Genomic DNA, 22,626 nt, shown 5'->3' on the forward strand with positions numbered 1-22,626 from the left:
GAGGGTTTGGCCTCATGGTCGCCTCCCTCTAGTGCTGCCTGCTCTTCTGCAGCGATGGCCGACTCACGGGCGACAAACTCCATGTCATCTTCTTCAGGGTGATCCCTAAGCCGGTAGAGAGAATCAGATTCGGTACCCTAGCCTAAGTACTCTTCTTGGTATTCTTTCGAACCCTGACCGTGGCCCTCTTTTTCTTGGCCTTGATGGAGCATCCGAGAAGCCAGAAGATCCCCTCTTTCTTCTCTTTTTCTCCTCCTTCTTCACAAAGGCCTCAACTGCAAGTTGTCCCGAAGAGGAGGGTTTCGCAGATGGGGACGGGGCCTCGTCCTCGTCCACCGCCCGAAGTTCAGTGGTCTTGGGCAAACCTGTAAAAGGAAGAAAGGCACTTAGTCAAAATAACAGTGGAACGAAAGGGAAAATTCAAATCAGTAGAAAGGGAATACTCACAATGGGAACATGCCTCCTATTTACCTTTTGAAAGTTTGCGCCACTCATGCTCGGAGTATGTCAATTGTTTACAGATCCCCTTGAACCACTCCTTGAAATGGGGGACTCGGGCGACCGCTTCACAACGGGTAAGTCGGGCGATGAGAAAGAAGAATAAAATCAAAGAATTATTTTAACTACTTAATAGGAGATGAACTTACGTTTTGAGTTACACTTCTCGGGGAACGACAGAAAATCGGAGGGAATGAGATCCTCGGTCTTTATCCGAACAAATTTTCCCTACCAGCCTCAGTCCCTGTCTTCGTCGATGCTCGAGAAGGGAGCTTTCTTTCCCCTTCGGGCAAGCTTGATTAACCCCCTTCGGAAGATTCAGGGGCCATAGATGTGGAGCAGGTGGTCGATAGTGAACTGGGGCTCCTCCGTGTTATTGACAAAGTGATAAAGGAGAATCACGATCCTCCAAAAAGATGGATGGATCTGCCCGAGGCAGACCTCATACCTTTTGCAAAAGTCGAGGACCACCGGGTCCATCGGACCAAGCGTGAAGAAGTACGTATAAACGCTTAAGTACCCTTCCATGTGAGTTGTAATATCCTCGTCAGGACCGGGGATGACTATTTCCTTGCCTCCCCACTTGCAATCCTTCCGGACCGTCAGGAGCGTATCTTCGGTGATGGAGCAGATATACCTCCACACCTCCTCACTGCGATCCCCTTGTTTGGATGCCTTCTTGACCTTAAAATTGTTGTCTATGGAATAGCCTTCGGGAATAAAGTGCTTAAGGGGAGGTTCTAGGGCCGCTGCCGGCAGGTTCATACTGATGTCAGCGGTCGGGGTGGCAGTTAAAGGAGCAGTATTTTAAGGCATAGACTTCGAGATTTTCGCCATCGATATCTGAGAATATGAAGGTTTGAAGGCGGATATGAAGGTTTGAAGATGGGTATGAAGATTTGAAGGTCAAACTTGAAGATTCAAAGACGAAATATGAAGATTTGAAGATTGGAGATGAAGAAATGAAGATGTGAAGAACAATGTATGAAAATTTGAAGGAATTATGAGCAAGTAGAAAGTTCGGGGGTAACTTAAGAAGGTTTGAAATCGGAAAGTAAAAAGTGAAAATAAGGGAACCAAAGCTTTTATAGAAGGGAGATAATTAATACATGACGTTTTGCATTCGAGGATGGTCAACCGGCGGTTGACACATGTCCGAAGTCAAAACAATGCGAATGATGGGACGTTTCACAGACTCGTCGACCCGATTATAGTGTACAGAGGAAGGAACTGGGATCAATTAATCACTTCTCGTCGTTTCGATAAATCTACTCTTCGAAAAGTGAGGGATTATCTGTGTACTGGTAAAATCCGGAATAAAGTTACCTACAATTTTCCAGTAAAGAAATGAGAGGGAAGCACGATCTGACATAAGTAAAGCCGAGGGGTTCCACATCTCAGAGCTCGAGGAGGACGAATGGTGCACCCGGGACCGGATACGGTGAGCACCGGGCCAGAGCAGAGTGAAGGGCCAAGACTAAGGAAAAAGACGGTTAGGCACGATAAGCGGGGAGCCGTAATATCCGCCCTCAACCGGATGTTACGGCGCAAATCTCGTCCGATATCAACTACAGATCAACGTTTATTGGAAGGAGAAGATTTTTACCTTATTTAGACGTGTATTATAATTGAAACTCTCTTACTATATAAATGGGAGAACCTTTTTATTTTAAGACTAGTGTTGGCATGCATATCAAAGCAATAAAGTTAATTTTTATCCTTTAGCTATCGTTCAAATTGTTATTCAGTTGTTTGTTAACTTATAACCGAGCTCGTTCCGAGGACCGATTTCGCGTGTAAATTCATTGTTACTAATTTTAAGGTTCGAACTTAACCAAATTGCTCGTGTACGATAGAAAATGATCAAAATGGTCCTTAATGTATAAGGGTTGGAATATTTTGGTCCTGGATATATACAACTTAATAGGAATAGTCCTTAATGTATACAAAAGGTGATAACTTTGGTCCTCAACCCTAAAACTAACAGTAGAAAATAAAAAATCTGTTAAATTTAACCCCAATCCCTCAAAAGCAAATCCTGGCAGATCCCTTTCCCCTCATCTTCTATCTTTTACAGTGCGAAGCTCTCAATAAAAAGACCCATCTCTTCCACCATTTATGTTACTACCAAAGCACCCATTTCAAACAACTAAAACTTTTACACATGATTGATATGTTGAATGGAAGAAAATATCAAGAACAAGAGTGAACCATATGATATATCCTTGTATTTAAACATCAAAACTTGTTTTTGCACAACAACTAACTTGGACAAGACGATTTTAATTGTCCCTGTTGAAATCTTGTGAAGCAACATTACTGGTTACATATCACGAATTGGCCCATCACCTCTTCTTCGACTATATTACTAGTCCTGTAACGGCTAGAATTTTCTGGTTGACCATATTCTGCTTCTTTGAATCTTTCCCAGTAAGAAAACAATTCAAACTTCATCAAGATACAAAGCAAAAGTTTAGAATTCTATAGCACATTGAAAACTATTCTCTTAAGATTTAATGAAATTAAATTGGTTTTCCAAACTTTGAATACTATAGAGAATATATTTCATGATCCATCGCTCAAGTATTAGATTCAAGTCTATGTATCTCCGGTTGTAAAATTATAAATCAAACTGAAATTTTAATAAATGAAGTGATTAAAACAGATTCGCAAGTAAATTCAAACAAGAAAAAAAGGATTTTCATTTATAAAATCCATAAGACTAACAAGCAAAATAATTTATCTTCCCAAGCAGATCCATTTTTGTTTGAGAGAGGGTTTGGATTTAAGGTCGTTGATGGTGAATGAGAGAATAGGAGGGAGTTTGGAGAGACTGGGGTGAAGTTTAACAGAATTTTTTATTTTTTACTGTTAGTTTTATGGTTGAGTACCAAATCTATCACCTTTTGTATACATTAAGGACTATTCCTATTAAGTTGTATATATCCGGGACCAAAATATTCCAACCTCTATACATTAAGGACCATTTTGATCATTTTCTCTACGATACTCCCCTTGCCCGGTCCAACACTTCAATTCTCCATTTCCACAGACACAAAGCCGAAACTCCCTCTTCTTACCCACTGCACTTCACTACTCCCCTTTGCTTATCCTTCACTCTTGGATCATCCCTTTCACCATCAAAAAGCCAACAAATAGTAGCATTCTGGAAGCAAAAATCTCTTTAACAGGAGCGGCATTTTGGATTTTACTTTCCCCCAAATTACAAGCTGTTCCTGCTGCTGTACTACAATTTTTCAGAACTGGAGTCGTCAATAACAGAAACCCAGCCCAAAAAACTACCGCCGGGTAACGGTCAGATCCGATACCGATCACCTTCAGCAACCGAACTTTTATTAGAACAAATACAACAACAACAGGACCCGGGTCCACCACTTCAAATGGAGCATGAGAAAATGATAAAACGAAACAGGCAACAGCAACACGGCGGAGATTCGTCACTCTCCGATAAGATCCATAGATACCGTGGGGTTATTTTAGTAATTGCGGTTCCGGTATTGCTTATTTGTTTTGTGCTATTTATAATGCCGACGAGTGAATATTCTGAGTCGATGGGAGGGTCAGTTAATAGGAAGTTTTCACCGAAATTTGGATCCAGGAATTATGCGGTTATATTTGATGCGGGTAGTTCGGGTAGTAGGGTTCATGTTTTTTGCTTTGATCATCATTTGGATCTTGTTCCCATTGGCAATGATCTCGAGCTCTTCGTACAGGTAAATTTTTGGATTCTGAGTTTAAGTTCTATGCACTCACTGTCTAAATAATGCATACATGCTATATTTAATGAGCATTAATTAGTAACCTGATATAACAAGTGGAATTATACTGATGGTGTGAAAATTCACTACATTGTCAGTTTATTCTTCAAAATGCTATTCCCTCTGTCCAATTTTATCTGGCCTTGTTTGATTTGACATAGAGTTTTTCTTCTTCCATTGCATTTATTCACTTATGCTTTGAAGGGTAGGAAGAGCCTCTGCACATACATGGCCCATTTTCCTCTTGCAGGAGCACTGTAAAAAGTTCTCCCCTTCAATGTCAAAATGTTGACGAAGGATTCTTTGACGGTTACTACGTCTTATTTGAGATTCATCAAATCTTAAATTGTTCCCGTTCGGATCAATATTCGCCCTCACTCGGACCAAACTCATTCATCTCGCTCCCACTTGGAATAAGATTATTCTCGATCCCACTTGGAGCAGGATCACGTTCATTTGCATTAAGTGATAAAGGTGGGTCTTGATGAGAAACTAAGAAAGAACATAAGACTTTTGAAATTTGTAGTCTAAAACAAGTCATAGAATTGGTGTGGCTATAAATCATCTCATTAGGGGTAAAACGAGAAGTTTAAAGTTAAATTGTATCTGAATATAGAAATGTGTCTTTCTTTTTGGGACGTACTAAAAAGGAAAGCGTGCTACATAAATTGAACAGAGGGATTACAAGAATAGACTCCATAATTGCAGGCGGAACGGCCTTTATGTTCTACTTATTGGGCATATTTGGTGTGACAAGAATGTTTTGCAGGAAATATATTTGTTGATGAAATCATTTTCCAGGAAAATATAGAAAAGTGGGAAAATAATTTCTGTCGCTTAGACTCTGCCACTTATCAGCGGAAGTTAATTTATTTGACGAATATCGAAACTCTAACTTCATATTGGTTACTTCAATTAACATTTAGACATTGTTGTTTAACCTTCAATACTTTAAATTACCATATGCAACCTCAACCTACTTTTATACACAACCGACATTGTTAATGATGATTTCCTAAGGTAAAACATTTCTCGTAGAAATTTTTTTCTCCATACTAGATGTACCCTGTAAGTTTGGATGAGTGCCTATATACAGTGTAAAGGTTTTCTCTTGGCACCAAATGTTCATCTCTAGTTGGCTTTGGCACTACAGAAAAAACCGGGTTTGAGTGCATATGCTAGTGACCCTGCAGCTGCTGCAAAATCTCTTCAATCACTTCTGGAGAAAGCAGAGGATGTACTTCCGGTGGATTTGCGCAGTAATACACCAGTCAGAGTTGGGGTGAGGGGATAATGTTATTAGAATTATTTCGTAAATTGAGATTTGGATTCTTTAGCCTGCCCTATATGCTGAATACTGATGTGGAGTCTATCTAGGCAACTGCAGGTTTGAGGCAGTTGGGAGGTAATGCATCTGACAAGATTCTTCAAGCGGTAAAATTGATTTCTTTCTTAGACCATCATTCATAACAGGCTTTTTACCACTTGGGCATGTGTTGTATTCGAATTTAAGTGTTCTTTTTCGATTTTGGATTTCTGAATACTTCGAATGACTAAAATCTCATTTGAAGGTGAGGGATTTTCTGAAGAGCAAAAGCAGCCTCAAGTCAAAGGCGAGTTGGGTTACTGTTCTTGATGGGAATCAGGAAGGTGCTTACCAATGGGTATGTAATGTCAACCTCAACTTGTTATGCTTTTCTTACTTAGAACTACCACTCCGTTCTATGTTAGAGGTGCTTGCTTAATTTAAATTTGAGCTTCTTAGAGACTGGCGAAAAAAGAAAAAATAGGGCAGTGGTTATATTCTCTTGTCAAGGATCCATTTTGTGCTAGTTTACCTCTTATGTGATGTTGATTCAAGATTGTTGGCTCTTTATGCTCAGATCTAGGGTAAATAGAATGAAAGGAGTGAATTCTAGCTCAGGTTCAAGGAGAGAACGACCAGAAGCAGAAAATGCAAGATAATGAATGAGGTGGGACCCTTGTGGCAATCTTTCAGTATTACCAATTAAAATCTTGAAGAAGCTGCCTTTCAAGAAGCTTCATGAATAGCAACCCAAGTTGGAGTTGTTGAACCATAGAACAAGACTCTCTCTCCTTTCCAAATGCTTTCTTGTTGCATTCACTTTCTATCCCTATAATTTCCACAGAAGTATTTCAGTCTCCTTCAAACCATGTTTAGTGACACTAGACAGGATTGCAGGAAAACAACTGATTGGATCTGAAAGATAAGATTATTTATCCTACGTAAGTAGGAAAGGAGAGCTTTGTGCTAAAGTCAGAATAACCTATCCCTTCCATAGGGGTAGGGATAAGGCGTTGAGTTTTAAATTTTGGTGGATAACTTATTCTATCCTAAAGGTAGGGATGAGGGGAACAACTTTTAAGTTTATCCTTAGTCCTGTCCTACAGTATTTGAAACAAAAGGTAGAATAAGCAAATTGGAAAGACTCAAGCCCTGCGCCATGCAATCTAAGCCTGGTATTTAAGTGTAGAAAGGTAGAGGGATGGGGTCCTAAGGGTTGGCTCTAGACGGATTTCTTGGTCATAACAAAAGGAAAGATTTTCCTATTTTGTCCTGTGTATTGAACGTTGTTTTAGATTATTTGGATTATACTTACCGTAGACAAAAACTTGGTATTTAAGTGGAGAAGGGTAGAAGGGCGGGCCCATTATCCACCAAGTTTTGAACCGTGCGCCAGTAGCCCTCGGGGATTTCTCGGTTATAAAGAAAATGAATTTAGGATGAATTAAGAAGCATTGTTCTTTTTGTTTTTTCTCAGCTTGATTCTCCATACTCTTCAAATAGGTGTTGTTACCTACAAATACTTCGTATGAATTAAAATCTAAAAGGTACATGGCTTGCATTATTCAGAATCTAAGTCATCGCCTTATCTTTTGAGACAGTGTTTTTCTTTCTTTTATTTCACTAGCTACATCTCAAGTGGTATGTCACTTATCCTACATGTGTTGTGCTTAGTTAAATGTAGCTTGTTACCAAATTCAATTCATTCATAGCTTTCTAATTCTCCCTTCTTCAAATAGTGAACTCTAAGTTATCCCTATTCAGTAATAGTGGAAAATTTGGGGGATTCATTAGAAAAAGTTGAGGCTTGCCCTTTTTTTCCCTTTACTTGATAACTATCAAAAACAGCATTAAGCTAGTCCAAGGTACAAAACAAGGAGGCTTGATTTTCTAGTAAAATTGTTTTGCTATTAAGATAATTGCATATGTAGGTCACATGGGTTGTAGAACTTGTCTAACCTTGTGTTCATAAACTGAGGGTGGGATAGATGAGACAACCAATTGATACAGCTAGCTGAATTTGTATTGCCAATGTCTGTGCAGGTCACCATTAATTATTTGCTAGGCAATTTGGGTAAGAAATATTCTGATACTGTTGGGGTGGTTGATCTTGGAGGTGGCTCAGTACAAATGGCATATGCCATCTCAGAGGCAGATGCTCAGAAGGCTCCAAAACTATCAGGTGGAGAGGATACTTATGTGCAAGAAATGTATCTCAAGGGGGCAAAATATTACCTCTATGTTCACAGGTTCGTCTCATCCTATATAAAGAAATGATCTCAGCAGCGTACCCAGTTGCCGCCTTTTCAATTTACCTTGAATTTCTTGTCTGACTTATTGACATCTCACTTGTCATCTGGACATGTGGCTTTCCTTGTGTTTACTCACCCTTTCCTTGTTTGCAGTTATTTGCACTATGGCTTGCTAGCAGCTCGAGCTGAGATTCTGAAGGTGACCAAGGAATCCGGCAGTCCTTGCATCTTGACAGGGCATCATGGTATTCACTACTTCTCTCAATCTGCTATATTCTGTCCCATGGTTGCTTCTTCTGTTGCATTGTTCTTTTAAGTATCACTTACCTCCCCCCCCCCCCCCCCCCCCAAATGAATGAGTAAGAGAAATTCCCCTTTCCTTTGTTGAAGTTCAACTTTTCTTTACCCCAAAAGTCAAGGTTGGCCTTAAATGTTCCGTTACTCTTAAAGCAAGTCACTCATCTATTTCCAACTTATGGCAATTCTTTTATCTATCCAATTCAAAAATTTGCCTGAACTTATAAAAAAATAATCTGCCTGAACTCCAAAATAATAATAATTTTCCTGAACTCATGGCATCACGCGTAGATCACGTTATATTTTACCCAACTTCATATCTAAAAATGTATGAAATACGTACAACTGGAGAAAGAGAGAAACTTTTTCTACTGGAATAGAAGTGAATTAGAATTAATGAACTTATCAGAAAGGATTCAATTATGTTGTCTATCATCATTTGAAAATGTTGCAGAAAGTAGTAGCATAAGATACCTAATTTACAAAGGCCTGTAACTCCTGTTGGTATTAGAATTATTCTTTATAACTATAATTTCCTATATAAGCAAATGTATTTTGACAATTTGTTCTCTACAAGGGTCCTACAAGTATGGAGGAAAGACTTACACAGCATCAGCTATGTCTCAAGGATCAAGCCTGACAAATTGTAGGATGGTAGCCCTGAAGGCTCTGAAAGTTAATGAATCAGCATGCACCCACATGAAATGCACCTTTGGTGGTGTGTGGAACGGTGGAGGCGGAGATGGTCAGAAGAATATGTTTGTTGCCTCATTTTTCTTTGACCGAGCTGCTGAGGTAAAAGTCACTATTAAGTTAGATGCTTACCAAGATTTGATGGGTTTAGAATTGTATCGTTTTTTGCTGTCCCAAGAAGGATAAATTCCCTACTTCTATGGCTATCTGACTATCTTAATGTACTGTGGGCATAGGTTGGTTTTGTTGATCCAAATGCAGCTGTTGCAAAAGTTCGCCCAATTGATTTTGAGAGTGCAGCTAGACGTGCTTGTGATACTAGAATTGATGATGCCAAAGCTACATTTCCTCGTGTGGACCCTGATAACTTGCCGTTCTTGTGCATGGATCTTGTTTACCAGTACACACTACTTGTAGATGGATTTGGTAAGACTTAGTCTTCCTTCAGGAATATACAAATCACTCATCATTTTTAGTATGTTTCAGCTAGTCATTGTTTTCTTTATTGGACAGGACTTGATGCTCGTCAAGAAATGACATTGGTGAAAAAGGTGAAATACAAGAATTCCCTGGTTGAAGCCGCATGGCCATTAGGCAGTGCCATTGAAGTCGCGTCATCAATGAATTAACTTGGAGATTCAAGATTAACTCAACCAGTTTTGCCTTTTATTAGCTTGTGGTTATCATCTATCAGCTATTTCCGATCTGCAACTGGGCTCGTCGTGCTCTAGAACATCATCCTTGCCATTTAGTTGGATGGCTGGTCCGAGCAAATTCAGATTGTTTCCCCTTTTATTCAGAGAGGGTGGATGGTTAAGAATAATGATAAGATCTGTTTGTGATTATATTATAGGAAACACTGATTTGTTTCACGATATGATAGATTCATATATTACTTGATTCTTTTCATTCATTCCTCTTCGCCAGTTCCTTCTGAAAGATAACTGGAAATCTTTAACCTAGCAATCCTGATATGGGTTTCGAAATGTGAATTTGTTGAGTGGACTCTTGCAAGTATCCAACGAGACGAACATATACACAGTACGTCAAAAACTAGTTCCCCCAGCTGGTGGTCTTTATTCCCAATGAGTTGCAAATCTCCTAAAATGTTCTTAATGTATATTAGCTAAAGTAGCTCTATAACCTTTTGGGTTGCCCAGTTGGTTTGGAGGGCGGTCATCTATATGGATGACATGAGATCGATTCCCCCCTCATTGCCTTCTGGGTTGGGTAACAGGAAGAGGAAAACTACTCTTAGAAAATAGACAGATATAGTTCGACAAAAGGTCTTTGACCATCAAAAAGATCTTTTTTCAGAAATTGAAAATTGTGTTTTTTTCTTACTTTTCGAACAATTTAGGTATAAAGTCGATTTCCTCGTTGATTTCTCTGTGCAAATTAGGAACTAGCAGCAAAAATTTTAATTTTATTTTTGATTTCCGCTATTTGGAAGTTAGAGAAAGAAAAATTAGAATTTTTGAGGTGCATTAATCGCTGATTTATGAGTTGCATGTATATGAGTTGTATTTATGTGTAATTCTCTTTTCCATAGGACTCCTTTCAATTTCTTTTATATTGTATCAGTGACTGTGCATCTTGTTTTTTATATACAAAGAGAGTGGTTTATCCACTTCACTCTAGATATTAGAAGATCTAGCTTGGATTTTGGATTCTACTCCTTTTTGTGTACTTTTTGGATTTTGCACCTACTACTTAATATTTGTATTGGAGATCAATTAAATATAAATTTATAGTGAAAATTTTTATAGGGTAGGTAAAGTACAAAATCGCTGATTAAGGATGAATGATTACTTATAATTTTACAATAACCCTTGTAGCTAGGGGTGGGCGTTCGGGCAATTCGGATTGAACATGAAAATTTCGGTTTTCGGATTGAAGAAATAATAATCCAAATCCAATCCAAATAAGCTCGAATTGGATCAGATATTTTAAGTACGTTTTCGAATTAATCGGTTTGGATATTTAGTTTGGGCTTATAAGTCGAGATGTAATATACAAATGAAGTACTCATGTTAAATTGTTCGAAAAGTTCCTCATTCTCACCCCAACCATCCAAATATAGTATCCAAGTAATGAATTATTATCAAGAAAATGCAACAAGAACATTAATACGGTGGATAAGAATTAGTGTGAAAATTAAAAATTTTATATACAATTCGTAATTCAAAAATCCAAACCAAAAATCCAAAAATTTCGAATTTCGATTTGAATTTCGGATTTGGTCAAACTATGCGCACCATACTTGTAGTTGTTGTGTCCTTAATGTCATACAAAATAGAATTTCCACCTAAGAAAAAATAAAAAAAGTACAAGTGTGAACTTTATGAAAAATAAATATTTTTGTGAATTATCCTGATAATGCCATAGATTATGTAATTAAATATTAAATTAGCTAGCAGGTTTAAAGTCTTGTCTATTTTTGTTTTCTTCTAAAATAGGTAACCTGAGTCGGTGATTATGTAATTATAATCCAAGTGGGTTTCGGAAAGAATGAGAGTAGGGAAAATCTATATAAAGAAGAACCTCATTCAGATTTCAGGAAACAATTCCCTCAAACAACACACAAATATTTGCTTCCGTCGCAATTTCAAGACGCTCTCGTGTTCCCTGCTGTGTGCGTACTTTTGAAGAATCAGTGCTTTGATTCAATTCCATCCGTCTAAACTCTCGGCGTTTTGAATTGGTTGTTGTTCGTGCTGGGTGCGAATTGAAACCCTAGTGCCTACTGAAGCCTGTTGAAGAATCGGAGTTCGTCAAGAGAATTAGCTTGATACGATTCTGTTTGGTGTTATTTTGGTACAACTCTATCGATTCTGTTTGTATTTCAATATTTTGAACTAGCCCTATTGTATTCTTGATAACAGGGCCTCTTTGTTATTATTATTCTTTGATTTCTTTTTTCTAAGAAAAAGAATTCAATCATGGCTGTGTATTTCAAGTATAAAAGTGCTAAAGATTATGATGCAATTCCAATTCTTGATCAATTTATTTCTGTTGGCAATTTGAAATTAAAAATATTTGAATCCAAGCGTTTTGGTAGAGGTAAAGATTTTGATCTTCTTATCACCAACGCTCAAACTAACGAAGATTATGTAGATCAAGACGCTTTGATTCCTAAAAATACAAGTGTTTTGATTTGTCGTGTTCCTGGTTTACCTCGCTTGCCCATAGTAATCCCATGTCTTACAGAGCCAAAACTAGACCAAGCCCAAATGTGTGAGGAGAATAATACAGTAGTAAAAGGAGAGTCAATTGCTGCTAAGAATTATCACAATATTGATTACGATGATTTTGGGGATGATGTCTATGCAATTCCAAAATTGATCCCAAATCAATCAGGCAATCCAGTGTTAAATGCCCCCACTAATAGTATAAATGATGAGGAGACTAAGATCAAGAATTTAATTGATACTCCAGACTTAGGGCGGCACCTCCATTCCTCTATCGGCTACGGCTTTGGTCGAGGTGGGATGGAATGGAAAAAGCCACCACGGGGTTATGTGTGTCATCGATGCAACGAGCCTGGCCATTTCATTCAGCACTGCCCTACAAATGGTGACCCCAATTATGGCATCAAGAAAGTGAAGCCTCCAACAAAGTCCAATGACGTTGCTTCTTCAAAGGAGGTTCAAGGGTTTTCTTCCTCTTCGTCTTCTTCTAAGCGTTCCTTTAGTAATATACCACCGGAGCTACATTGCCCATTGTGTATAGGATTAATAAAAGATGCAGTCATAGCAAGCAAATGTTGTTTTAGTAGTTTCTGCAACAAATGTATAAGGGAACATATAATCTCTAACTCTATTTGCGTATGCGGGGCTAGAAATATACTTGCTGACACCCTCTTGCCTAACATGACTCTAAGAGACACAATAAACAGAATCAACAAGTCTAATAGCAGTAGTTCAGAGCATGGGGTTAGTGCTCCTCGAGTTCAAGATATGGTGTCAGAACACATTTCCCTCCCTAAAGTACAATTCCCATCAGAGTCTGCAGCTGTGAAGGTAGAGGTATTATCTGTACCTTCTCAAAAAGAAGAGACTTCTAGGGCTTTAAGGACTGTAGAAGAGTGTCCAATAGCTGTTGGGGAGGCAGTAAAGATGAAGAAAAGGAAGAAACCAAGCATGCCTTTTGATGGTGCTGCTGTAAACAAGCGATGGAGAGTTGCTCAAGACCATGTTGTTGCTGAGAATTACATGTTGGCCATGAACGCTGCTGCCTATCATCCTCATTGGACAGGCATGCAATATACGAGCTATGGCCATAGTCCCATAGATATTCAGTTTGGCCATCCTGTCTTACCAAGGGCGGCTCCACCTCTAGGCCAATAAAGCTCTTGGTTTAGACCCCTAAAATTCAATGCCCCTATAGCTAATCAGAGAAAACAAAGAGTGGGAGTCTCTTGCCTAAGCTGCCAAGAATTGCAAACCTAGTGTCGTTCAATTCAACAATTTGTATTTGCTTTCCTTTTGAATGTTTCTAGGCTTCTGGTTCTATATTGTATTTCCACAAAAATCATGTATAACAGTAATGAATATCTTCAATGTACTCTAGTTTGGACCTGTCTTAGCAGTCTGCGGTCCTAGCAGTATTATGCTTGCATTGTTAAATCTGTAGCTACTTTTAATCTGACAATAAATACCATTTTGATTTGGTTTGAAAAAGTAATTGTTGTTACTTCTTATTAATGATAAGTAAGTCCTTCTCACCATTGTTGTCAGCTTGTAACTATATGGGTCAAAATCAGATTGAGGATCGAGTCGTGCAGAAGAGGACGCTAAGAGTGATTCGCAAATTCATTACGAGTGGTGTGGTCGAGGTCGACCAGTGATCGAATGAGCTGCATAGCCTAGCGACCGGTCGTTGCCGAGGTCGAGTAGTAGAGTTAGGAATAACGGCTAGTTTTGTACTAGTATCTTCAGAGGGAATATTCTGTCCAATATTCTCTCTGATTGTACTTTAGGGTTCTTTGGAAATATCTCATATAAATAGAAGGAAAGATGAGGGGGAGGGGGGGGGGATTTCTATATGATAAGAACACTTGTAAAAAGATAAGCTCTCACAAAAAATACAAAGAACTACTTTTGAAGAGATTCAGCCTTTAGTGGATTATCTATTGTCACAAGAAAGTGCACAATATTCTCGCATATTTTTGTTGTTCATCATTGTCAGAGAAAGGAATCATTCACCCTATTCGTATTGGATGAATCTTCCTCCTTATTTACATTTATTGTCATTTAATGTTATTTAATACTTAGTGTTTCTTGCATACTGCCGCATCTGGATACATTTATTAAGAACGCATTTATCCTGCTATCCCACTATTTTACATTATTCATCCAAGATCTGGAGTTATTAGCTTTAACTAGGATTGACTCTTTTTAATAATCAATTAATTAGTTTAACCAAGGATTATCATTTTTTGGTCAAACAGTTACCTATCATTAATCACCAATTATCATCACATAATTCATACTTCATACAGTGCTTTAGGAATTTTGTTGAGAGTAATTATAGATGAAAGTGGTAGATGATTAAAACTGCAGTTACTTCCTGCTTCTTTCCTGCTCAAACTTAATTGAATCAACTTTTTTACAACTTTGGCTTTGTGAAGTTTCTTCTTTAAAATAGAACAAGGTTCAAGCATGAAGAGAAAAGGAAAAATAAACAAAATCACTGAAATGAAAACTTTATACTTAATAGCGACGACGACCTTTACATCTGTTGCAACACTTGCTATCAATAATGTGCTTAACTTCTTTATTTTTTCGGCCACGGTTGCATTCCAGAGATCCCTTGATTAATTGAATGGCTTTACTTTTATGGAATTTCAAGGGCTTCGAATCTTCGATTACTATGAAACAGGGACAAATGTCATGACTGTAGTTGGATTTTTTTTTACAACATATACAGTGAAAGAAGCTGGTTGGGCAAGCATGGTAGTGCTTGTTCTTTTTGCATTAGTCTGTTGTTATACTGCTGATCTTATGTGATATTGCTTTGAAAGCAAAGAGGGAATTACGTTGTTCCCCAACATAAGAGAAGCGGCATTTGAAAACTATATGAACGTATTTTATTATCTGTAAGTTTATAAATTCAGCATATTACTTAATTATAGGCTAGTGGATCAGGGAAATATTTGGTTGTTGTGTCAAAGACCATGACGTCTCTTTTCTTTCATTTGATATAAATACAGTTTATTGTCTAGTTATAGGGTAGTGACTAGGAAATATTTGTTTACTACGTCAAAGACCATGACATCTCTTTTCTTTCATTTAATGTGAACTTAGTGACATTCAAGCCCAATGAAAAGTTTGCTACCCTCAGCAATTATATTATGGGAAAATTAAAAAAAATAACAAACATGATTTATTAAAGTATTCTTATGGAAATATTTTTTTAGTAACACATAATAATTTATTTTCTTAGTCGTCTAACAATGATTTTTGGTTAATGTATGCTTTCATGGTTAACTTAATTTAATAATTACACATAAAAATTAATTTAATAATTAAACATAAAAATCAATATGACACCTAAATAATGATATGTTATGTGTAATTTTAGATTATCGAAATACCACTTCAAATTCGAAAAAGATATAAGAATTCTTGAAATATGTATATGAAAGAGCAAAGAAATGATTGATGCATTTCAATAACAATTAATAAGAAAATGATACAATTCATTATTTAAAGTAAATAAAAATGAATGCACGGTATAGATTACACCCCATGAGAGGATCTCAAATATTTCTAGATATCTTTTAAACAAAATTCTATAAAAAGTCTTAAAAGTATAAATAAAAAAATATATATTTATATGTCAGTTTGGTTCTGGTTTTTTTACTCAATACCAAACCAAATCAAACCAAACATAGTCGAATTTTTAATCAGTTTGATTTGACTTATAGGTTTGGTGTGATTTTTCCGGTTCGGTTTGAACACCCCATTTGTCACTATGTTTCATGAGTAATGTTTGGTGTGGCAGATTTATAAAACTGATGAAGTCAATTCTTTTCTTCAGTTCTAGCATAATATTTTATTCTAGCAAAGAATGAGATTTCATGCTCTTTAAAGATTGAACTGAGATATGAGAAAAAAATTACGTAGTTTTCATAATATTTTAGGTGAAGTTTTCATAACTTTGATAAGTTATATATAGTCAAACATGCATATATAAGACATAATACTGATAATATAATAACGAAAGCACAATATGTATAGATATTAAAATCAAACCAACACATATATATCTTCGACCCCAATATTAATCAATCTAATATTGGGGTCTTACTTTGAGTCGTTCCTCTGTGTACTTTATGTATATTCTCTAGTAGCCCCTTAGTTATTTACTAGAAATGGATGCATATGAAGATATTTGTGAAACCTTTGTACAACAATTAAGCTGTTGGGAGTCTAATTATGCCAACCTAAGAACAACAATGGAAAGTGGATTTACCCTTTGTATAATCAATACGTAACTACATGAAGGAGGAGAACATAAAGTCTAACCTCCATGACATTTAAACAGCAAATTATAAAATTTGCTTATTGTAAACCTACTAATCATCATTACATTATAATCTTTCCAATTGGAAAAGGGACAAGAAAAATAATTAAGTTTAGTTTCTAAAAAAATGACGCGTCAAAACTCTTATATATAATTATGGTAGTCCAGAGGCGGATCCAGAAATTTAACTTTATGGGTTCAAGATTTAGACTCTAAGATATACCTCAAGGTACTATACAATAATAACCGAATGAAATACGAACAATGATATTTAATATATATGTAACAAGTACCGAACCATCTAACATAATATATGTTCAATAAATATCACCATTACAATTGTACCCGACGGGTTGTCATGTTTTGAAAACGATCAATAATCGCATCATTAGGTACACTTTCAAATACTTCATCTTCTATATAACAAACTAAACAGTCATTCAAAAATTCATCACCAATTCTGCTACGCAAGTCATTTTTGATGTACTTCATTGAAGAAAAAGCTCTTTCTACTGTTGCAGTAGTGACAGGCAATATCAGACTTAATTTCACAAGCAAAAACACAAGTCTCCAAGTCTTGTACAAATCTGTTTCAACTAATGTTTCTGAAAGATCTCCAAGTCCTTTCAAGTTAGAGAAATCATTGTCTTCTTTCACAAAGAGAATATAGTTGTCAAGCTCGTAACTGAGATCTTCAAGCTTTGAACCACTAAACTCATGAGGATAAAGTGTAGCAAGTTTCATAATTCTGTCTTTATCATAATTTGCAAAAGAATTATCCGGACTCAAACTAGCCATACCAAGAAGTAGATTACTATTCACCGCATCAAAACGACTATTAAGCTCCGAAAGTTGCAAATTAATAACAGTATTAAAAACTTCAACACGCAAATGATGAGAATATGTAACACTTGAACTCCTACGCTTTGACTTTCCAAGATGATAGTTCTTATCCATTTTAGGGATCACAATATCGTGCTTGGAACAAAATGAAGAGGCGTCATCTATCAAAGATTTCCATTTAGATTCTCTCATCACTTGCAATTGCCTCTTGGCGAAACCAACAAGCTTCATAGCATTTATAATATCCTGATCTTTTCTTTACAAATCTATATTCAAATCATTTGTGATTGCTAATAATTTTAACATCAAATGCATCATATGCACAAATTCAAAAGATCTTATGTCATTCACTAGACTTTTTGCCACTGATCTCTCAAGATAATTTGCACCCTCACTTACAAGAAACTCAAGTACATTAATGATTGACGAGAATAATGTAATAAAGTTACGCACTGTCTTAAAATGAGAACCCCATCGGGTATCACCTGGCCTTTGGAGTCCAAGTTCTTGATTTAGTCCACTTCCTGTATGAACTTCACCAAGCACTTGTAACTCCTCTAGTTTTTTTGCCTGATCCTCTCGTAGCATATTCCTACGCTTAAAAGAACTTCCAACAATATTCAAGACATTAGCAACAATATCAAAAAATTGATCTACATCACAATATTTTTTTGCAACGGCTACAAGAGTCAATTGCAATTGATGGGCAAAGCAATGTATACAATATGCCGAAGAATTATCTTTCAGAATTAAAGTTTTAAGACCATTGATTTCTCCTTGCATGTTACTAGCTCCATCATAACCTTGTCCCCGTATTTGAGATGGACTCAATGAGTGCTCTAAAAGCAAATCATAGATTGCTTTTTGTAATGACGATGAAGTTGTTTTTTTAACATGAACAATACTAAGAAATCACTCAATAAGTTTTCCCTCTTTGTTGACATACCGCAGAACAAGAGCCATTTGTTCCTTATGAGAGACGTCCTTAGATTCATCAACCAAAATTCTAAAATAATCTTCATTTAAATCTTCAACTATTGCTTTAATTATTTCTTTCGCACAAGCATTCACGATCTCTTTTTGGATATTTGGAGCAATCATCATGTTATTTTGTGGAGCACTTTGTAGCACAATTTTTTTCACTTCATCATCCCTATCTGCATACCATTGTAAGAGTTCTACAAAGTTTCCTCTTTTAGTAGAAGTTTCACCTTCATCGTGGCCCCGGAAAGATATTCCTTATTTTAAAAGAAATTTTGCCACATCAATCGAAGCATTCAACCGAACTCGATAATCACTTTTAATTTTTTCAGACTGCTTGTCAAAAGAGGTTAGAATTGATTGTTCTTGATTAATTAAATCTCTCATCATCATAAAACATCTATTGTGAAGACTATTCACCTCTCCAATATGTGCGTTAAGCCTTTCTGTAGCTTTATTCCAAGCTCTAAAACTACTCTTTGTGAAAGAATCCCCAACTTTTCCATGTCCTCCATGCTCATTTTTAAACAAGTAACAACATAAGCAAAATGCTGCATCAACTTTAACACTATATTCTAACCATCCAGAGTATGAAGTGTTAAACCATTCAAGATTAAATTGACGCATAAATCCACCAAAATCTCTTTTTGGAAAACTACAATTACGAGGTTGACAAGGTCCTTGTTGAATATAATATCTTCTCACTCGGTCACGTAAATTCGGAGGATACTCTGAAATTTACTTTCTTTCTGCGGGATCAGGTTCAAGATTCAAATTCAATATTTTCTCTTTGTTTGATACCGCCGAAAGATTGATATTGTCATGAATAATTGGACATGGAGAAGAACTCGGGGTAGGAGGACTAGAACCAGAACCAGAATTTTGAGGAGTTGGAATAGCCTTGAAAAATTTCGTGATCATATCCACCCTCACTAAAAAGATCCTAAAAATCACAAAAAATAAATTACACTTCAAGGTATAATTAAAACTTAATCCAACCAAATCGATATTTCAACAACTTAAGTACTTATGAAGTTGGAGTTAATATGATACAATATCTAATTTCTTCAGTACAACAAGAATGGAGTTATTCCCTAGGCCTAAAATTAAGATTAGTTTAGGAAATGATTGACTAGTAATTAATATGATATAAAAAGTTAAATTTATCCTTAAAACTCAAATGTTGAAGCACAAAATAAATCATAGCAGTTTATCACTAAAATTCACTATATGTGAGCTAAACATGAGTTTAACAGTTAAAATAAATGAATCCAAAAGAAAGTCTTTAATTAGTGAAGTAATAGAGTAAAACATTTGACCCGTTTCTTATATGGAACCAAAATGCTAGAACCAAGAACAGCAGTGGCAAATCTTGTAACTTATAATTAATAAATATTATTGCATTATTATTGAGAAAGAGCAATAGAGGCATACCAGCAAAACTAAAGAAGAGGATTGATTGCAGTTTATGTCCAAGAAGAACCGAAGAAGAGCCTTTGCTTTGATTCTTTTGAAACCTTAGCTTTAAAAATTTGGGAACTGATGAACCTTCTGAAAAGTGGAAGGTTTTGATCTCTTAAAGTTTTATGAAGACCAACTTTTTTATAATTATTAAAAAGCCCCACAAGTTAATGAAGTACACATTAAAGAATAAAATTAATTAGGTGGGTCCTCATCTTTTAAGGATAAGAAACAGACCTCTTTAAATGGGAAGAGACAAAAAAAGTCCATAAGTAACAAAGAAGTCAAACAGTAACTCAAATAAAATTGCAATAAAAGTTATGTACACAGAGACTCGAACTCCAGTCTTCTCGCAATAAGTGAAACTTTGCCCATCAGTTTTACCACTGAACCCATAGCCTCATTTAGTCTATGGGTTCAAACACTAATATATGCTCATATTTCAGTAATTTTGCACAGTATATTCTCGGGTTTTGTCGAAAGTTATGGGTTCAATTGAATCTGTATCCATAGCGCTAGATCCGTCCCTGTGGCAGTCGTACTCTTAGAAAACAAAAATAACAACAACAAACCCAGTGTAATCCCATAAGTCGAGTCTGAGGAGAGTAGTGTGTACATAGACTTTACCCATATTTTTACTTTCGGAAAACATTGTGCTAATTTGGCTGTTTTGAGTTGAACTATTCACTTTGCTCCCACACATAACCAAGTAATTTTCTTTCTTTCTTTTTCACGTTTCATATTTTTAATCGTCATGTGTTTCAAGTTAATTTCTCAACTTTTCTTTTCCTGGACTTTGGAGTTTGTATTTTATTAAGGCACAATAAAATTGCTCTTCTTTAAATTCTATTGTGTTTTTTTCGCCAATGAATTTTATGTATTTTGGATTAATTGGAGATTATTTCTTTCAATTTTATCAATAAGGGAATAAAGTTCTAAGGATCTGAGTGGCTCTAAGGATCCACTCTTCAAAAAAAAAAAAAAACTTGACAATATGAAAGTCTCTAATAAAAGTCTTTATTACTTTACTTTTTGGTGATTTACTAGTAAACAGACCATTTAAGCCAAAATTTTGTTTCTAGTTTTAAAGAAAGAAATTCAAAAAATTGATGCCCTTCTTAAATTTAGAGAAAATTCAATCTTACCCCGAAAAGTAAAATCTACAAAATCAACATTTATCATGGTAATAAATTGCGATTTTTTCTATAGATTTGTATTTTGTCTTGTTGGGCTTTCTTTTTCTTTTCGGGAAATTATCAACTATGTCTATTTATATGTAGCTTATCACAAAAATTAGTTAATTCATAAAATATTACCAATATTTGTCAATTAGCTATTTGTAACCAAAAAAAGTTAAATTTTTGCCTTTTTTGCATGTGAGTGTTATTAGAATAGATTGGGTACATCTTAAGGAGTTTGAATCTCAATTTTGGGATGATTTGGTGGAGTTTTGAGGTAGTTTGAATTGAAAATTTGAAGTAGAGATGAACATGAAAACAAAAATGTGTATCACAGAGTGTATCATTTGTGTATCACATATATATCATATTTGTATAAAATGTATATCACATGTATATCCATGTATACTTGTGTGTGAGATACATGTTTGATACAGTGTCGCATAAGAATTTTTGAACTCGATATTAACTACGAATTTTGATACCAAATCAGTCCAAATCACCTCCAATCTTTCTCAAATTTTGTATATTGACTCATCTATATGTTGTCAATGAATTCAACTATATACATATATAAATAAATATATAATATTTTAAAAAATATTATATATATATATATATATATATATATATATATATATATATATATATATATATATATATATATATATATATATATATATATATATATATATTTATCACCTTGTTTGCTACCTCATCCATAATTTTTTTTCGGTCTTGCATCTAATGTTGTTGATCGCGCTTTAAAATATGAAAGGAGATCTTTGTGTGTGATTCTTGGAGAGAAATAAATTTATTTATTTGAATTTTTAATTTTTATATATGCTTGGCTAGTTTTGGTAAGTTTATGATTAATGACTAGATGTTGGTAAGTTATGACTTATTTGGGACACTTCTGTAAGATTTCCTCATTTTCTTTCTTTTTCTCTCCACTTTTTTCTTTTCTTTTCTTGTTCTTCTAGCCGTTTGGAAACATTGCCGACTCTGTTACTTTCAGAAACTTCATTATATTATCTGTTTTTTTTTCTTTCTTCTATTTAATCATATGTATGTTTCTTGAACAGGAAAATTAAAATGGGAAGATCAAAAATCAACATGGAACTTATTCAAGATCACAAGACCAGGAAGTCTAGTTTCCCAAAAAGGAAAGCTTGCTTAATCAAGAAAATCTCAGAGCTCTCAATACTTTGTGATATCAAAGCATGCATGATCATATATGAAGGAAATAATTATGAAGTTATTTCTTCTCAAATCTGGCCAAATGATCCAAACGAAGTTCAAGAGCTAATAAATCTCTACAAAAACCAACCAATTGAAGATAAGAGTAAAAGAGCAAAGAGCATGTCTAGCTTCTTGGAAAATTGTATACGGTCGAAATCGGGCATGTCGGATTTCGAAGGTACGAGGAGCTGCCTCGAGAGCGAGCTCGTAATAAACCAGGCTCGGGCTCAATGGCAGAGTATGAAGTATGAAGATTGAAGTGCTCGCCAAAGATCGAGACCGAGCATGATTGACTTCGAGTAGGGCATAATAACGGAATGACGAGATATTAGCAACCGACCGAAAATGTCGGCGAAAATCCCGGAACAGATCGAATCAAGCGGTTATTGATGCCAATCATGGAATTTATTTCCGTTATTAGAACTGTACCTTATTTAGGATTTCTCTACTATATAAAGAGGGACCCCATTCATTTGTAAAGAGCATTAATTCACTGATAAAGATATACAAGAATACTGTTCTTTATTTTACTTACTCTCCATTACTGTTGATTCTCTGTTCCTTAC

At 35.7% G+C, this 22,626-nt stretch overlaps 4 protein-coding genes across 4 annotated transcripts; 2 read left to right on the forward strand and 2 right to left on the reverse strand.

The window, feature by feature from the left end:
- The first annotated feature begins 3,473 nt into the window (after window positions 1-3,473).
- LOC107798219 (apyrase 2) lies at window positions 3,474-9,738 on the forward strand. Its single transcript, XM_016621193.2, has 9 exons — window positions 3,474-4,232; window positions 5,431-5,559; window positions 5,655-5,711; window positions 5,849-5,941; window positions 7,627-7,832; window positions 7,989-8,080; window positions 8,710-8,927; window positions 9,062-9,251; window positions 9,339-9,738. The coding sequence occupies exons 1-9, from the start codon at window positions 3,900-3,902 to the stop codon at window positions 9,452-9,454; spliced, it is 1,434 nt and encodes a 477-aa protein (XP_016476679.1). The 5' UTR covers window positions 3,474-3,899; the 3' UTR covers window positions 9,455-9,738.
- Window positions 9,739-11,283: 1,545 nt separating this feature from the next.
- LOC107798216 (E3 ubiquitin ligase PARAQUAT TOLERANCE 3-like) lies at window positions 11,284-13,591 on the forward strand. Its single transcript, XM_016621188.2, has one exon. The coding sequence runs from the start codon at window positions 11,768-11,770 to the stop codon at window positions 13,172-13,174; it is 1,407 nt and encodes a 468-aa protein (XP_016476674.1). The 5' UTR covers window positions 11,284-11,767; the 3' UTR covers window positions 13,175-13,591.
- A 3,077-nt stretch (window positions 13,592-16,668) lies between these two features.
- LOC107798215 (uncharacterized) lies at window positions 16,669-19,748 on the reverse strand. Its single transcript, XM_016621187.2, has 2 exons — window positions 19,614-19,748; window positions 16,669-19,122 (listed from the first exon to the last, which is right to left on the reverse strand). The coding sequence occupies exon 2, from the start codon at window positions 17,427-17,429 to the stop codon at window positions 16,689-16,691; it is 741 nt and encodes a 246-aa protein (XP_016476673.2). The 5' UTR covers window positions 17,430-19,122; window positions 19,614-19,748; the 3' UTR covers window positions 16,669-16,688.
- Window positions 17,457-18,806, reverse strand: LOC142169573 (uncharacterized). Its single transcript, XM_075231449.1, has 3 exons — window positions 18,497-18,806; window positions 18,145-18,355; window positions 17,457-18,102 (listed from the first exon to the last, which is right to left on the reverse strand). The coding sequence occupies exons 1-3, from the start codon at window positions 18,804-18,806 to the stop codon at window positions 17,457-17,459; spliced, it is 1,167 nt and encodes a 388-aa protein (XP_075087550.1).
- Window positions 19,749-22,626: the final 2,878 nt, after the last annotated feature.

The sequence above is a fragment of the Nicotiana tabacum genome, chromosome 15 (assembly GCF_000715075.1).
Source record: "Nicotiana tabacum cultivar K326 chromosome 15, ASM71507v2, whole genome shotgun sequence".
Taxonomy (NCBI): Eukaryota; Viridiplantae; Streptophyta; class Magnoliopsida; order Solanales; family Solanaceae; genus Nicotiana; species Nicotiana tabacum.

Coding starts and splice junctions, on each gene's coding strand:
- LOC107798215 (XM_016621187.2), bottom strand. CDS start 17,429: ATGAAGCTTGTTGGTTTCGCCAAGAGGCAATTGCAAGTGATGAGAGAA.
- LOC107798216 (XM_016621188.2), top strand. CDS start 11,768: ATGGCTGTGTATTTCAAGTATAAAAGTGCTAAAGATTATGATGCAATT.
- LOC142169573 (XM_075231449.1), bottom strand. CDS start 18,806: ATGCGTCAATTTAATCTTGAATGGTTTAACACTTCATACTCTGGATGG. Junction 18,356..18,496: donor GCAGTCTGAAAAAATTAAAA/GTGATTATCGAG, acceptor AATGGTATGCAG/ATAGGGATGATGAAGTGAAA. Junction 18,103..18,144: donor CAAATGGCTCTTGTTCTGCG/GTATGTCAACAA, acceptor GTGATTTCTTAG/TATTGTTCATGTTAAAAAAA.
- LOC107798219 (XM_016621193.2), top strand. CDS start 3,900: ATGGAGCATGAGAAAATGATAAAACGAAACAGGCAACAGCAACACGGC. Junction 5,712..5,848: donor CTGACAAGATTCTTCAAGCG/GTAAAATTGATT, acceptor TCTCATTTGAAG/GTGAGGGATTTTCTGAAGAG. Junction 9,252..9,338: donor ACTACTTGTAGATGGATTTG/GTAAGACTTAGT, acceptor TTTATTGGACAG/GACTTGATGCTCGTCAAGAA.